Below are 17,765 nucleotides of genomic sequence, written 5' to 3'. Positions count from 1 at the left end.
ATACCACCCGCATGCTATAAAACCGCAAGCCCCACACACTGGATCACAGCTTAAGGAAGGGAGCAACTTTCTGCCAGACGCTCATTATGTCCAGGGTAGGGTGGGTCCAGTATCGGCTCTGGAAGCATCAGAACCAATCCCATCCCAACTGCAGCATGCCCCAAAGCCAGAGGCCCCGGGAGACAAATCCAGACACTGGGAACGGCAGCCGGTGTCTTACACGCGCAAACTTTCTCAAGCTCCTCCAGACCCAGAAATCTTGTTCTGTGTTTCAAAACCAATTAGGGAAAGAAGGAAAATGAGGTCTAGGCTCTCTTCCTTGTTCCCTAACTAGGCCTCTGGACCCGCTGAGATTTTGCCTAAAAAGCATCACCCAGCACTTCAGTAAACTTGCAAATTAAGGCCAGTTTGCCACATTTGGTTCCTTCCTTGTCTATCCCGAGTAGGGGGGATGTTTCTTGGGTCCAGAACCACGGCACCCAAAGTAGGAGAGCAGACTCACTGGAGGCAAGAACCACAAGAGGCGGCCTGGGAACCAGCAGAGCCCTGAGAAAGTCAGAGCATTCGGCTTAGACCCTCCTCCTGCCTCCGACCAGCATCGCAGGCACCTCACTCTCTCTGGGAACCAGGGCTGCAGTCCCACTGCACACACACATCCCCCACTCTTCGCAGATGTTACCAGTCACCTGTTCCTTAGCTGTCTCCAGCTGCTGAACCAAGTCTTCACGCTCATGAGCTGCAAAGTGCCGCACGCCGATTTCTTCATCTCCGAGCCTCTGCTTGGCAATTGTCATCCTCAGGAGCTGCATTTTCCATTTGTAGAAAAAGGAAAAGAGAGAGAGTTAAAATGAATAGATCCAAACAAAACCCCGAGCCTATTAGGCAGAAAGTTCTGGAAGGTAAGACTTTTCAAGAAATACTAAGGAAAGGCAGAAGACAGAGAAATTTATTGCCAATACCATGAATTTAAAAAAATTAAATGGAACATATATTGTAGTTCGTACACACAATCGTGTACCCCTCCATGTGTGCAATCACAGTGTACGTCTCACGGGAACGCAGTTCTGGGCCTTTGAAGGTGGAGATCCTTTGTAGCACTGCCACAGTGAGGGAAAAACTCTGCGTTTGTTTTATACTCAGCGAAGATTACAAAATGGTAGCACAATTTTGGGAAGCATCTGGTAATATGGACACGTTCCCACGCGCTTAACGATGAAGTTGCATCATCAAGGGCCTTAAAAACGTCCCCACCATTGATCCAATAGCCCTGCTTCTGACAACCTGGGCTAGCAACAATCCAGGACATGCACTAGCTTTAGGAAAAAGGAAAAAGTAGATTGTACTCTCGTTTCCAGAAAGAGCTAAAACAACCGAGAGACAACGTCTAACGAGAGTGGGACGGCTAGCAAACTGTCGCATAATCAATCAACGGGCTGTTTTGCAGCTGTTGGAAATAAGGGTGATGAACTGTGTAATAACACAGAACATGCTTATGATAGCATGCTAAGCAGGGAACAAAAAGCAGAAGACTAACTTTCATTTGCAGTATAATTGAAATTATACTAAGAACCCGTGCACAGAAGAAAAAAATGACCTGATACGACAAAATGTTTGAATGTGTGTGTTTCGGTGACAGTGAGACCGTGTATGTTCTCCGCTCTGTTCTCTATGTTCTAACTTTTCAAATAAACACACACAGGTTTCACAACAGACTTTTATTTATGTGTTTCAAAATGCCAATGGATAAGGGGCACCTGGGGGGCTCAGCGGTTAAGCATCTACCTTGGGCTCAGGGCATGATCCTGGGGTCCTGGGATCGAGTTCTGCATCGGGCTCCCCACAGGGAGCCTGCTCCTCTCTCTGCCTGTGTCTCTGCCTCTCTCTCCCTCTCTCTCTGTGTCTCTCATGGATAAATAAATAAAACACTTTTAAAAATGCCTATGGATAAAATTCCAGTCTTCAAAATATAATTTTCCAAAGGATCCCTGCAGAACCTAGAGCTGCCCCAGGCCCTGGAGCCTAGCTCCACATGTGGCTCTAAGCTTTCTGGTAGGGCCAGGATGGAAACTGTGATCCCTGGAAGATCTGAAGGTACCAGAACACCCATTAGGGGCCTAGCTTGGTGCCAAATGGGTTGCCATGCGGGTGACTTTTTCTGATGCTTCCTGATGCTTCTTCTGAAAAGGCCGTAAGCCTGATTCCCCCCACCTCCCTGTAGGGTGTGTGTGGACAGGCTTCATAGACGGATGACATCCTGGGGACAGGGTGTTTTACAACCCAGCCCGTGAGGCCTCCTTGTTGCAGCATGGATCTTAAGGGGTTTGTGGTCATTAAGAAAATGGATTTTCAAGTTTCTAAAGGATTTAGGGGCAGGTAGAAAGTTAAAGTCCAAGGGAGAATATTAACTAGATTGAGACAATAAATACCAGCAGGAAACACAGAAAACAATGGTACCTAAAGGAAAGCAAAGAGCATTTTCAAACGACATCTATTTTCGGCTCTTATTTGAAAACCAAGCAATTGAACGTGACCAATGTTTATTGTGCACCTACTATGAGCTAAAGCATCACTGACATTAAGTAGACAATGTCCTTTTTTTTTTTTAGATTTTATTTATCCATGAGAGACACAGAGAGAGGCAGAGACACAGGCAGAGAGAGAAGGAGGCTCCATGCAGGGAGTCCGATATGGGACTGGATCCCAGGACCCCGGGGTCACACCCTGAGCCAAAGGCAGATGCTCAACCGCTGAGCCACCCAGGCATCCCTAGCAGACAACGTTCTGAGCAGCTTGTACTAAGGGCCGGCCGAGGATGTACGATGCTTAGGTCTACAGGTGGCTGTGCATCATGGAATCTGATCATCGCACAAGGATCCCGTATATTTATACATATAAATTTGTGAATTTACCTACCAGCAAAATTATTCACACTCTCAAAATCAATGTTTGTGGCACTTGTGCACCACGGGCAGACATGTGCCTGCAGGTAAGTAGAGAGTTGCCAAAAAACAGAAATCATCCGACAGCAGCGTTCCCCGCTGAAGTAGAACAAGGTGACGGTTTGCCTTCTCGTTTCAGTTCTCATGCTGCAAATGAGTGTCCCTTTCGTGGTCTACTTGGTGCCTTGTTGGTTCATGCTTTTGTGCTTTTTGTTGGTATTTTACTGGGTGCTATATGCAACTGATGAATGAAAAACTGAAATTGATGATGTACTGTATGTGGGCTAACTGAATTTAAATAAAAATAAATAAATAACATGCACAGTGCCGACGTGCTATCTCATGTTCCCAGGCACAAGAAGACTGTGAGCTGTGAGGTGCCGGCTGGAGAACACGGGTCAGGAGTGCGAGTTCCAACGCTGCGGGCCCTGCGTTCAATGCTGAAGAATCAACGGTACGGATTAAGTACGATGGCTTTACATGGAAACATACATAAAACAAAGTTATGTGTGAATTGATTAAAAAAAAAAAAGTATTGTGCCCAGGGGCTCAGAGGAACCTAGTCTGGCATCTCCCCTTAGGAGCAGTGGTTCAGTATTTGTTCATTCGCTGTCTGTGGAGAATTGAGAGAGCAGAACTGTAGCAGATCCCGCGAATCACCTGTGCTGGGGGGCGATGGAGATGACGGCGGGGCTGGTTCATTCAGCGCAAGGCAGATATGGGAAAACATCTTTCACATCGCACAGTTTCTCGGCTCAGAACTCTCAGAACCCCAAGACAAACAGCAAAGCAAATGAGAAACACTTCTCAGATCTCCAGGTCTTGGAACAAAAGGGCTTGTGCCTTTTTTGGCGGGAGGCATCAGGAGGCCTTTGACACGGTGTGGAACTTTGACGTGGGGGGCGCTTCTCTTAACATGTGGAAAGCCAGACTGATGGCCTGGACTTGAAGTAATAAAGCACCGCTGTGGTTTTCCATGCACAGTACGCTTCACTGAACACCTAATTTAGAATCACACAATTATGTTTGCTTAACGCCAATTAATTATTAAACATGTTTATTGAGGTCTGACAGCCATATAAGAGAGTCATCTTTTATATGCCGGATGCCTGTTAAGCTTCAATAAATATGTTAACAATCATTTGGTGTTTAATATGCATACAATATTGCCTATTAAATTGCAGGGCTGGACTGGTTGAAACATTTATTTTTAAAAGTGAGGCCCAAACTGGTCAGAGCTGGATCGTTAGTTGGTCTGAAATTCAAGTGCAACCAAGCTGAAGGGGCCCAAGGAAGGGGGTTGCAGCAGGGATGGCACAGAAAGAGTTCTCCTGCCTTCCAGGGTGACAGCCTTGAAGGTTCTGGAGTCTGTCCTGGTTGGGGGGTCTGCGTCCCGGCTCCACGGTCTGCTAGCTGTGCAACCTCGCACATGCCTGAACTTCTCTGAGCTGCAGTATCCTCCACGGAAGCAGTAACAGTGTGGCTTCCCGTGCAGAGGGTGGTGGTGGGGATTGCGGTAAGCGTGAAGTGACAAGGAGTGGAGTGGCTCCAAGTGAGCATTTATTTATTTTTAAAGATTTATTTATCCATGAGAGACACAGAGAGAGAGAGAAAGAGAGAGAAACAGAGACCCAGGCAGAGGGAGAAGCAGGCTCCCTGCAGGGAGCCCAATGTGGGACCCGATCCCAGACCCTGGGATCATGACCTGAGCCAAATGCAGACACCCAACTGCTGAGCCACCCAGGCATCCCACTAAGTGAGCCAGGGATTCAAATATCCGTTGCTTGGTAGAGAGCCGGGCGGGGAGGAGAAAAGAGGAGGAAGAGAGAGATGGAGAAGAGAGGATGAGCAAGCAAAATGTTTTAAGTTGGGTCACTACCCACCCCTGCTTTCAGTGTCCCGGACAGACGGGTGTGGGCGAGAGGCTGATGAAACATCTAGACACAGTCACATTGTTCTTAGTATACATACAACCCTGATCGGGAACATAAATGCCACGGGCCCTGAACTTTATGGATAATTTAAGGGACCATCAAGGGTGGGGGGGTACTGTGGCCAGACACAAGTGTCTGCCTCTCACATGCTGACATCAGGACCTAATCCTGAGAGAGGATGGGATTTTTCTGCAATACTCAGCGCAGCCCCTGGAACACACACTGTGTGCACTGTTGGCTGCTATCACGACCACTGCCAGGATCACAAGCACTGTTGGGATCACCACCACTGCCAGGGTCACCACCACTGCCAGGATCACCACCAGTTAGGATGGCCATCACGGCCACCCTCGATGTGAGTGGCCCACTGGGGACGTCCAGTCTTTCTTCCGAGCCAGAGGACGTGCAGCTCCGGAGCCAACCTCATCTGTAGACGGCGGGCAATGAGGTTGATCTCACGCCTTGGAAGTGACCATGAAGCAACTGCTCGGGCCACTTAATCCCCCACGCGGATCCGTCAAAACTCCACGGCCAGCCTCCCGGTGGCAGCCCGAGAAGCGGATCATTGCCCTGCGCGGCGCACGCGTGCCACCGATGGATGTATTCATTTGCTGATTTAGATGGAAATAAACGTTTATGAATGAATTATGGGTGTGAGTCGTCAGCTCATGGATGAGGAGCAGCTGCAGCTGGGATGTGGCTGAGGGACGCGGCCACGAAACCACGTGGCTGAATGGCTCTTGGGTGCCCTTCCTGTACCCTGTGGATGGAGCCCGCCTCCTCCTCTGCCGAGGCCCTGTCCAATCTGGTCTTCCGTGGGGGGAGGGGGCAGTCGGAATGACTCACTCCTCTCCACGTCTCTCCTCAGGCTTCACCCCGCAGCCCTCCACATCCTCTCCTCCTCCGCTCTTCATTGCCTGACGCCCCAACCCCCACCCCCACCCCCCCACGCAGTCAGTGACAGGTAGCCAGAGGCAGGAAAGGCTGCTAGTCCCAGGTGTTACCTGTGTTCAGATCCCAATGCCGCTAATCCCACTCGTGCAACCTTGGCAAGTCGTCTAACCTTGCTGGGCCCCAGGTGACAGCTGTTTTTTTGAAAAGGAGGATTGTCTTAATCCGTGCAGGCTGCCGTGACAGATTGCCATAGACCGGGTGGCTTGCAAACACCAGCATCTCTTTCTCGTAGCTCTAGAGGCTGGAAGCCCCCGATCAAGGTGCTGGCAGCCTGGGTGTCTGCTTCCTGGTTCACAGATGGCCATCGTCTTGCGGTGTCCTCGGGCGGTGGAGATGATGACAGAGCTGTCGGGGCCTCTTTTATAAGGACGCTGATCCCATTCATGTCAGCTCCACCCTCCTGACCCCAATCAGTTTGCAGAAGCCCCACCTCCTAATACCGTCCCTTTGGAGGTTAGGATCTCAACACACAAACTTGGGGGACGGTGCACAAATATTCAGTCTCTAACATTCCACCCCTGGCCCCCGAAAATTCATGTTCTTCTCACATAATATAGTCACTCCGCCTCAATAGCCTTCAAAGTCTTAACTCATTCGAGCATTGATTCCAAAGCCCATTGAAATAGCATCTAAATCAGATACGGGTGAGACTCCAGGTATGATTCGTCCTGAGGCAAACCCCTCCAGCTGGGAACCTAGGAAACCAGACAAGCTATGTGCTTCCACAGGACAAAGGAGGGACAGGCACAGGGTAGACATTCCCACTCCAAAAGGGAGAAATGGGGGGGAAAGGGAGTGATGGGTCCTAGGTACGTCCAAAACGTAACAGAGCAAGCAACGTCAAACATTAAGGCTCAAGAATAATGCTCTCCGGCTCCATGTTCTGCCTTCGGGCCCACGATGGGTGGCAACCTCACCCCTGTGACTTGGTGGGACAGCCCCACAGTGGCTCTCTGCTGGCCCTGCAATTCTGGGTGGCCCCATCCTTTGTAGCCAGGTGTAGACTGCCGTGACCCCAGGCACACTTGGTGATCTCAGATTTGCCTTCACGTTCACCCTTCCGTTGTCTTGAAGAAACCACCTGGCTTGCGCCTGCGCTGGCTGGTCAATACTTACCTTCCTTATCAGATGGTCACCTGGCCATACCCTTGGTGGTCTCATTTTCATTTTATTTTATCTTTTGGCAATACAGATAGGCTGAGGACTGTCCAAATCTTTACGTTCGGAGTCCTTTTGGCTTAACAATTCCACCTTCAAATCATTTCTCCCTTGAATTCTACATGCAAATCAGGAGAAACCAAGCCACGCGGCCAACACTCTGCTTAGAGATCTCCTCAGCTAAATATCAAATTTCCTTGCTCGTCAGCTCTGCTCTCCTTAAGACAACGGACTCAAACACAACTCAGCCAAGTTCTTGACTACTTCAGAACAAGGAAGGCCCTCACCCTAGTCACCAATATGTCCCCATTTCTCTATAGGGCCTCATCCATGGCCTTTCCGCGACATCCTCTTCACGATTACTTCGGTGTTCTCCAAGAAGACGTAGGCTTTCTTTGCAGCTCTTCTCTCTTCTGAGTCCTCCCCGGAATCGCCCTGGATGGTGCATTCATCTAGCACGCACAGCCAAACTCTCCGAGCCCTACCCATTACCCAGTTCCAAACGCACTTCCACGTTTGTTATTTGTTACAGCAGCATCCTACTTCTCGGGACCAATTCCTGCCTCAGTCTGTTTGCGCTGCTCTAACAGGGCACCATAGCCTGGGTGGCTTCGGATCAACAGAAATGCACATCTCGTCGTTCTGGAGCCTGGAAAATCCAAGCTCGAGGCACTGGTGGATTTCATTTGCGGTGAGTGCCTGCTTCCTCGTTCACAGACAAGCATCATCTTGCTGTATCCTCACTTGGCAGGAGAGGCAAAAGAGCTCTCTGAGGTCTGGTTTATGAGGGCACTAATCCCACTCATGAGGCTGTGCTGTCGTGACCTGATCACTTCCCTAAGGCCCCACCTCCAGACACTATCCAATTGGGGGTTAGGTTTCAACATATGAATTTTAGGGGGACATCTTCAGTTTATAATAAGGATAAAAGCTAACTGTTCTGTAGACAGGACCGCTCCGTATGGCTGCCCATCCTGCACACTGCACAATGCCAACTCTGGACGGGCTATCTCTACAAGGTGAAGACACGATGCAATGATCCCTGTTGATGTAACTCTCCAAAAAGCTGCAGAAGTTCGATCCCCAGTTACAGTTGGGACGGTTACCATTCTCATGCAGGCTCTCTATTTGTCAGGGTTACTGGAAGGATTGGATGAAGGAACTGCTAACAGGAAATGGATGCTTGCCTTCCCTCGCCCCCAGTTCTCGTACTGCTGCAAACAGCACACCTAGGGGGAGGTCAGCATCAAAAGGCATTTATTAAACATTCATCTGGCCTAGGGCCCGGCTGGCCGACTTAATAAACAAGGCCCCGCCTATCTTTACTCTTCCTGTTGGTTTTCTCCATATGCTCTCCGACTGCCCCCTGACCTTTTGAAACACCTTCGATAAAATTGGACATAACTGCTTAAAAAGGCTCCAGTGGGCAACTCTACTGTGTACACCAGAGTCCAAATTCCTAGATCTCTATGAGAATCCAGTTCTAGCTTTAAACAAAAGAATTTGTCACGAAAAAAAAAAAACCAACAAAACAACAAGAAAACAACCCCAAACTGAACCAGACAGCTATTTCCATTGTCTTCCTCCCAAGGCTCTGGAGATCATCACACACACTCATGAGTGTGTAAATCAACGTCTCCCATTTAACCAGCACCCAGTTTGAGCCACACAATGTGCTAGAAGCTTTTTCTTACACATCATATCTTCAGTGGCTTTTCACTGCACTGGAACAGACGCCAAAGGTTTTGGTTGGGTTGATGAAGCGCAACATGAGGATGTGAGCTGTTCCCCACCTGCCTCCTGACTCCATCTCCAGCCAGTTGCCTTTTCTCTGTTCTCTAGCCCGGCTGGCTTCCTTTCAATGCCTCAAACATAAATGCTTGTGCCTGCCTCCGGGCCTTTGCACATCCTCTTGGTCTGTCCAAGAACCTACTTCCTTCTCTTTCAGGTCTCAGATCAAACGTTACTTCCTCTGTGAAGTCTTCCCTGGATACCGCCACGAGAGACGTTCATCCCTAAGTGGCTCTCCCTCCCACCACCCCGCCCCACTGTCTTTATCACACTTATCAGAAATGACCTCATGTCTCTTGTGCCCTCCCCACCGTCAGCTCCACCACAGCAAAACCTCCCTTATCACATGCACTGGAATACCCATCACCCATAGTGGTGTCTGGCTAAACATACGTGTCCTTAAATGCTTCCTAAACCTGGGAAGCCTCTCATGTGATGCTTCCCGTAACTCTGGGAGGCAGACACCTCCTCTGTCCCCCACTTACCCTCCTAGAGAGGCTGACCCAAGCTCTGAAGCCAAGGCCCTTGCCCAGAGTCCACGCTCAGTTCAGTGAGCCACAGTACCCCCTCTCTGAAGGTCTGTCTGTCTTTATTTTTAAATTTATCTGAGAAGAACAGAGGGTGAAAGAGCATGAGAGGGGGAGGGGCAGAGGAAAGGGGGAGAAGCAGGCTCCCCGCTGAGCAGGGAGCCCAATGCGGGGACCCTGAAAGCATGACAGGAGCCAAAGGCAGATGCTCACCGACTCAGCCCCCCAGGTACCCCAAGTTTCAGTCTCTGAACACTTAGAGCAAACACACATGCGGCTCTTATCACATCCCTCGCCCTGGCCTGGGTGCTTACACACACGAACCCAGTTAAGTCCAACAAGGCACCCTACCCTGTTGGTATTCCCATTTTCAGGTGAGGTAAAGTAACCTGCCCTCGTTGCAAACCGAGTCAACAGCAGGGCTGGGCGGTCAGCCCTGGGAGGCCTAGGGTTCTGGAGTTGATGCTGCGCTGCCTCTCCCCACAACAGCTGCGGCAGCCACTGCACTGCGTTCCCCGGGGGCTGTTCCGTGGGAAGTGCTTTGTATGACTTTTCATATTTAATTCCCATGAAAGGCTCACTGGCCTCCCTGTTTGTCCTCATCCCTCGGTTACCTGACATCCCAGCACATGCCCTTCAGGTTTCTCGGCAAAGGGCATGTGAACAGACATGCCTTCCCCGACCGCCCAATATAGATGGTGCCCCGCTGTGCCCCGGCTGCGCTCCACAGTGCTGTAAGTCATTTTTCCACCTACCGTTAAACACCCCCTGACATATCAGACTGTATTTCATCAAATATAAAACTCCAGAGGTGCCTGAGTGGCTCCGTCGATTGAGCGTCTGACTCTTGATTTTGGCTCAGGTCACGATCTCAGTGTTGTAGGATGGAGCCCTGCAGGGGGCTCTGTGCCTAATGTGGGGTCTACTTGGGAGTCTCTCTCTCTCTCTCTGCCTCTTCCCCTGCTCGAACTCTCTATCTCTCTCTAAAAAAATAAATGAAATCTTAAACAAAACTCCATCAAGTTTAAGACCTATCACTGTGTACCTCTAAAAGAATAAAACCTGTTAATCGTAACAACATGGTATCACTGACTACATGTCAGAAATGTTCAAGGGTGAAAAACTGCATCTCAGAATCTGTGAAATAGAATATATTTATTGGTTTATTTGATTACTGTTCATCTATCCCTACTAGAGCGGAAGCCTCATGAAACCAGGGACTTACTGTTTACGACCCCAACCGTAGAGCATATAGTTGGGTCCTCAATAAAGATGTGTTGAAATAATTCGAACTGAACCATGCCCTGTAGGGCAAGTGCTGTCTTCTCCATCGTCCAGATGAGAACCAACTGCGACACAGAGAAGTCAAGCAACTGGACCAAGATCACACAGTTAGGAAGCCCCTGAATTACCTTCAGACAGTTCAATACACATTAAGCTCTGAGCCACGGTCTTTATAGGGTCCCACCAAACAGTTTTAAGGCTGCTTCAATTTCTTTGTACTTCATACCATTAATTTGGACATGGTGTGCCGTAAAATGAGCCTTGGGGTAGGAATCTCTCAGAACCAGTTCTCCGTGAATCACTAAACTCTACCTCTGACACTATTCATACCCTCTGTGGTAATGAAATTGATTTTAAATTTAAAAAAAAAGGCGTAAACCTTACTTAAATAAAAAATAACTACAGTGTCCAGTCTATGGGATGAATGTCCAAAACCACTGGCCTCACGGGCCACCCAAGCTACATGCTCATAAAAGGCAGAACAGGCTCAAATACGGTCTCTGAGACCAAACATATCTAATTCATCTGACCGTGCTACATTAGGGAACACTGAGCTAGTCTGGCTGCTTGCTGAACTAACTGGGCCTTGTCTATAGTTTACAATCAAGATCCTGGTTAGAACAAGATACGCTGGGGCTGGAGCAGGTGAAGGGCCCTTATCACTCATTTTAATCTTTCATAATTAATTTCTATAATGCCCCAAGGTCAGAGCTTTTCATTAGAGTGCTCTCTTCATCTAGGTTTCCTACAGACTAGGACATCTCTCTGTTCCTTTGAAGCATAAAGAGGAACAGTTTACAAAGAGCTTTCTGATACCTCATTCCGGACCATTACAAACAGCCACAGCTGAGCACTCTCTTTTAAAGAAAAAAAAAACAAAAACAAAATATACTTTAATTAGTCTCCCGCATGCTCATTGGTCTGTTTTTATTGGCTGTGGCTTCAACCTAATTGGCTTGCTCTCCAAATCCATCCAGAAGACCCACGTCAATAGAGGTTATGTTCCCGGAAGGGCTCTATCATTTTATGGTGCCAACACCAGATAAAACAGAGGTGCTTAAAGACCATCAGCTGGTGTAGCGTAAAGCTCATTATTAAGGGCAAAAGTCCATGTTTATCCAATATTACAAACAGCTACATTTAAATTGACCAGCGGAGGCCCAGGAAATGTGAATACAGGACACTGCTAGGAGCAGTTGTCCACCTGAACTTCCTTACTTTTGAATACTTTGCGTTGCATTATTGTTCTTCTGCAGTCAAGTGCCATCATCTGTCAACTGAAGAAAGCCAAAAGCAAATGGACAAGGAAATCAAGTTCTGGCTGTCTCAATGGGAACATGAGTTCCTGTTCCTGGCATTCCCTAATTCGGTGCTTATTCTACAAGGGGCATACAAAATGCAAGGAAGCTTCCAGAAGCTCTGCACCAAAGTGAACAGGATTGGTGCTGGCAAAGGCTGGGCTGGTTATATGGAGTGCTGGGTTTTGGGGATCCATCTTCCAGATGCCAGGCTTCCCACCCAGTTTCTGTCTCTAATAGGAGGCACACACCCGGCTCACTTGAAACAGCTGACCACCAGAAAGGACATCCCAAGTTTCCTGGGTCCAATCTGGCCCCAGGTCATGCTAAGATACCAGCAACAGTTACCTTTATGGAACACTTCTGGGTGCCAGGCCCTATGCCACACCCTTTACAAACAGAGTATTGCACACACGCACCCAATTGTTAAACCTCATTGTCCTGCTCTTTTCTTCCCAGCACTCACCACCCTCTGATGATCTTACGTATTTTATTTTCTTACTGTATGTCTCCCCAACCAGAATATAAGCTCTATGAGGATGGGTACCTTGTCTTTCTTATTCCTCGATACATCCACAGCTTCTAGAACATTAAGCAGTCTGTAGCAAGTCCCTAATTATGTGTGGATGAATAAATGATAAAACCTGACAGGGCAGCCCGGGTGGCTCAGTGGTTTAGCGCTGCCTTCAGCCCAGGGCGTGATCCTGGAGACCTGGGATCGAGTCCCACATCAGGATCCCTGCATGGAGCCTGCTTCTCCCTCTGCCTGTGTCTCTGCCTCTCTCTCTCTCTGCGTCTCTCATGAGTAAAAAACAACAACAACAAAAACTGACAACAGTTCTATGTGAGGTATGACTGCTCCCATTTTCCAGATGAGGAAACTGAGGCCTGGAGAGAAAATGGACTTGCTCAAAGCCATAAAACAATCCCTGGCAGAGCTAGAATACAAGCCTGGGTCTCATGATTTCCAAAGCTGGATCTCTTGGACTGTATTTCTGTACACCACTTAGACATGGGCAAGGCTGGAGCTGGCCTTTCCTGGGATGCTGACCTTTCCAACTCCCAACTCAGTGCCTTCATGTCGGTGGCCTCATGATTTGTCATGGAAATTGGCAAAGCACTATCAGCCAGCCTTCCGCTTTTGGAGAGCTGGTCTACCAGCCGGCTATATGATCCAAATGTGCTCTGCTAGTTTTATTGATTGGCTCTTCCTAATCCTAAAATTCTTGGAGGACCCATTATTCCTCCTGGTCCCTTTTCCCTAAATCCACTCTTCTACTTTGGTTTTTTGTTGTTGTTCTTGTTTTGTTTTATTTTGTTGTTGTTTTCTGCTCTTCTACTTTGCATTGCATTATTGTTCTTCTGCGGTCAAGTGCCATCATCCGTCAACTGAAGAAAACCAAAAGCAAATGGACAAGAAAACCAAGTTCAGAAAAGGAGCAAGCAGTCCTTTAGGGCAGGAAGGAAAGCTGCACTTCTCTCAGTGGGCTACTTTTTTAGACTTAGGGCCCCAGCATTGTCTGCGTTTTTCCACATAATTGGTCCTTACTCCTCACAGACTGACACCCTGAGAGCCCAGGGCAATCTACCACCCATGAAAAGCTTTTCCCAGGGTGATTTGTGGAGATGTGAGTCCTCAATTTCCCCACGTGCCTCCTCTTTCCTCATTAACCTTTCAGAACTATAATTATCAAGGAAACGGAGGGTGTCTGGTGAGTTTCCCTTCTCACACCTCTCTTCTAGCTTGGACAGGGGGGTTGTGTCCATCCAGGAGCTCCAGGAAATTCTGGGGCACAGTTCAGAAGAGACGGCAGGTGGTGTTTGATCACGGGACCCCCCCCTCCCCACCCCATCACAGAAACCCACCCCCCCTCCCAACCTCACAGGAGGGCTGAGCTGCTCGTAAGCCAGAGTGGCAACAAATCTTTCAAGAGGCTGTTTGAAAATGCTTTATGGCACGTAGGGTTACAAGGCTCTAGCTGAACAAATGGAAAAATTAGTCTACCTTAAAATATCCAAGGCAAGTAATTTCCTATCACCTTGTTTCTTAAACGTACTTAACATCTAGAATCTGGGCTTCCCAAAATATGGCTAAGGGTCATCAGTTAAAATGGCAACTTGGAGATAAAAATCTTCTGCTTTAATAGTCACTCATAAAACGATGCCATCGGCCCTTCTGTTTGGAACGAGGTGGGAAGGGGAGTCGGGGTCCGACAATAGCAGTTACCAAGTGTTCTTGAATTTAACGGGCTTGAGGCAGCCTGTGAGCAGGATGCTTACCCCAAGTCCACCAAGGCTCAGCCTCAGACTCAGGTCTGCTCTCTCCACAAGGGCTTCCCAAGGTGAGATACCTGGGTTTGCTTTGGTTTTGCTTTTTCTTGGGTGAAGGTTTGCGTTTTTCTAGCTCCTTTCTCCAGATTTCAAAACTACTTCTCAGCCATACACAGAGTTCCTGATGACAACCACAGCTTGTTTTCTCAGTCTGCTTTAACCTTATATTCTTTGTCCTTTTCGTTTTCCTCTTCCTCTTTCTTGAGCCTTTCTGCTCTTTTCATTCCCTTCATTCTTTCATTTTTTCATTCACTCATTCATTTATTCCATTCCTTTAACAAAGATTCATTACATAATGTCGATGTATCAGGAATGGAGAGTGCTCATCCTAGCACCTCCGTGGTATACCAGTCAGACATTCCGCCTGCAAAGAGCTTCCTCTTGGGGCGAGGGGGCCATACAAGTGTAAGCAGAAAGGGGAGAGCAGAGCACTGTGGGCATGCACAGGACCTGCTGCTAAGAGCTGAAGAAGGCTAAGGCTCCCTTTGACCTAAGACCTGTAAGATGAGCAGGAGTTTGAGAAGGAGGTAAAGGGGAAGAGAGTCCCAGACAGAGCAAACAGCCAGTGCAAAGGCCCTTGGGCACAAGGCAATATATAGCTCAGCAAAGGCACTGACCTGAGTGCTGCTGAGCTGAAGCATGAGGTGACTAGTGGCAAGAGATGTGGATGGAGAAATCAGTAAGGGGCCAGATACTGGAGGGCCTAGCCCCCCATGGCAAGAAGGTTGGATGGGATTTGGAAGGTGACACAAAGGTCAGAGCAGCGAGTGACATAATGAATAAAAAAGCAAATTAAGGGTTAACCCATTCTCCACCACACACCAAGGAACAGGGGCCTCTAAATCTCCCAAGATGCCTGGTGTCATTATCGAATGAGTAATCTGGCCCTAATGTTGATGACTGGGGGTGGGGGTGGGGGGAGGGTGGCTATGACTCACAGGGATCTGAAAATAAATCAGCCCTATAACTATAGATGCAAATGAGAATAAATGGAATCTCTGGGGCTGACTGCAGTTGGCTTTTTTTTTTTTTTTTTTTTTTTTTTTTTTTTAAGGAGAGGCTGGATACTGAGATACGGGGTCTGCTGAACATTATAACATCTTCCCTGTACCTTTTGGCAGGCGAATTACTTCACAGGCCATGAATATGAGTCACTAAATTCTAAACCTTGGGCAAGAAAACAAAGTTTGATAAATGTGTCCAGCTACTGGAATAAAGACCCAGAGCACAAACAAATCAAGAAGTTTAGACTGTGCCAATGCAAAAGGAGCCCCGGACCTGTGCTTAGTGTTAACACACGCATACATATACACACACTCAGCCACACACACACTCACACGTGCATACATGCACACTCATATACACACACGCCCTCCCTTTCCTTTCTTCCCTTGAAATATCAGTTGCAAACACTGATTCCTAATATACCACATGTCTGAAAGGTGACAAAATTAAAAGTAACTAGAAGATGCAGAAGAAGTATATTTCAGAAAGTTGGGGAAGGGGTAGCTTATTTAAGGGGAAAAAAAGAAATAAGAAAAAAAAATCAGTCAATCAAGAACCATGAATCCAAAAATCTCATCTTCTTCAAAATGTTCTAGTATTCTGTGGATTTATTCTATCTCCAAAATCCCTGTAGTATTTTTATGGATTTAAAGGAAACTACTACCCACATCTCACTTTATTCTCTAGAAAAACCTTATCCTGCTGTTATCACTTGAGGAAGTGACTAAGAAGGCCTGGCCTTTAATTATGGACCAAACACCTAGGTTATAGAACTTAAATCCTTTTAATGGTGCATAAAACCACACCAGAGGCCTGATTAGCTTGTCCAGTGTTAATTATAACCCTTCTTAGGCATCACATTCTCTCCCACCCCTACTTCATGACCTGGAATAGAAAAAGCCTAATTTTTCAAATATATGTTAAATCCAAGAGGTCTAAAAAAAAATTTAAAGGCAGATTAAGTGGAGAAGGGGCTACATAGGAAGACTTCCAATTGGCCTTCACACTGAGCCTCTCAAGCCAGCAATAGCAGAAAATCCTCTCTGATCTTTTGTTAGAGACTTCTCTGGATAACCCAGACACCTCCCTGCCTTTTTTTTTTTTTTTTAAATGCATCTTTCAAAATGGTGCCTTCCAATAACCAACAACTCCCAGAAACAGTGAACATCACCGTCATTTGTCAAGAAAATTTGGTAACATTTAAGAGACATTTCCCAAGAAAGGCCTTTCTCCCCACCATGGAGTTTTCTCGAGTCAAACTCCAATGGCCGTCTCTATCAGGAAAGCTGCCTCTGGCAAGGAGTTGAAAATGAATCTATAGTGGCAAAACAGAAAATTATTTAGGGGGGGGGGGAGACAGAATTAAACTTCGATGGTTTTTCTTTCTTTTCTCAATTGTACTTTTGTTCATAGCTTCAGCTGGGAGAGAGAGTGCACACATTTAGTTTGGAGTTTATGAGTTCATATTTTATAATTAACGTTGCCAACAGGGGAGTTTGATTAATACCACGCAGTGGATTTTGAGCAATGTTCCATACAAATTGCCAAATTTAGCAATAAAATAAATTGGTTATGTGAACATAATTAGTAGGATGACTACTTAAAATTCAAAACTGAATGTGAATAATTCCAAATCATCTGAGCCACAAATCCATTATTTGTAGAGAAGGAGGAAAGTATAGCATTTTGCGTTTTATTTTGCCCTCAACCGCAATGTTATTCACCACCAACCTGAACATAATGGAACTTCTACAATGGGTTGTGGCAATATTTTAGAGCAACCCAGGAGCACGCACATGAGCGTGTGCGCACGCACAAAGGGAAAGTAATAAAGATAAGAAATGCTAAACTGTGAATTTTCATTGCAAATGTAAAAATCTATAACAAATTTTTCAGCAAATGCTGCATTACATTTTTCTGATGTGCTATACATAAACCTCTAGCGCACAATTACACGGCAGAGCTTTTTCCCTTTAAATATTCACACGGTACCTTATTGTCGCCCTGGACTTCTGCAAGCCTTTGCTGAAGTTCTTTAATTTCTTCTCCCAGATGTTTATTTCGGTCCTGAGAATCTCTCAGTAGTTGTGCAAGATTAGCCTGGAAATGTCAACATATTACGGAATACAATCAGAAACACAGGAGTGGATAACTTGGGGCTTTGCAAGGCTTACTGAGGCTGGCATCCGGGTCGAGTGGAACCACACAAAGCCCATTAGGATAAATTCATACACGAATGCAGCAAGTGTGCAAATCACACCACTACAACTGCATGGAGGGGAACGGTATTGGCTTTGAACTTCAGTGAGGGTTGTTCTTTGTTTCCAGAAGGCCTCACAGACAAGTAACAGAAGAGTCAGTCATATCCGACTTTTGAGACAAAAAATGGTAAGGGCTCCACACCAAAAATTTTGCAAGTGGATGCAGAGTTCAATTCTAAAATTTGAGCTGGTAATACAAGAAAAGCTTTCTTCATTTAGATAGTTTTCTTCTCCTTTAAATAGAACTGGTTTAATGAGCTTTTCTTTGCTACCTCAATGACCA

At 47.0% G+C, this 17,765-nt stretch overlaps 1 protein-coding gene across 2 annotated transcripts in view; it reads right to left on the bottom strand.

The window, feature by feature from the left end:
• Positions 1–17,765, bottom strand: part of CCDC149 (coiled-coil domain containing 149) — a 103,174-nt gene that overhangs the window by 33,945 nt on the left and 51,464 nt on the right. For both annotated transcript variants that reach the window (XM_072737978.1, XM_072737979.1), the window contains exons 4-5: positions 17,214–17,321; positions 687–803 (exon numbers count right to left, since the gene is read on the bottom strand). In XM_072737978.1, the coding sequence (XP_072594079.1) occupies positions 687–803; positions 17,214–17,321 (225 nt within the window). The remainder of the gene's footprint in view (positions 1–686; positions 804–17,213; positions 17,322–17,765) is intronic.

Source organism: Vulpes vulpes, chromosome 14, assembly GCF_048418805.1.
Source record: "Vulpes vulpes isolate BD-2025 chromosome 14, VulVul3, whole genome shotgun sequence".
NCBI classification, from domain to species: Eukaryota; Metazoa; Chordata; class Mammalia; order Carnivora; family Canidae; genus Vulpes; species Vulpes vulpes.
This window is presented reverse-complemented; position numbering and strand designations above follow the sequence as displayed.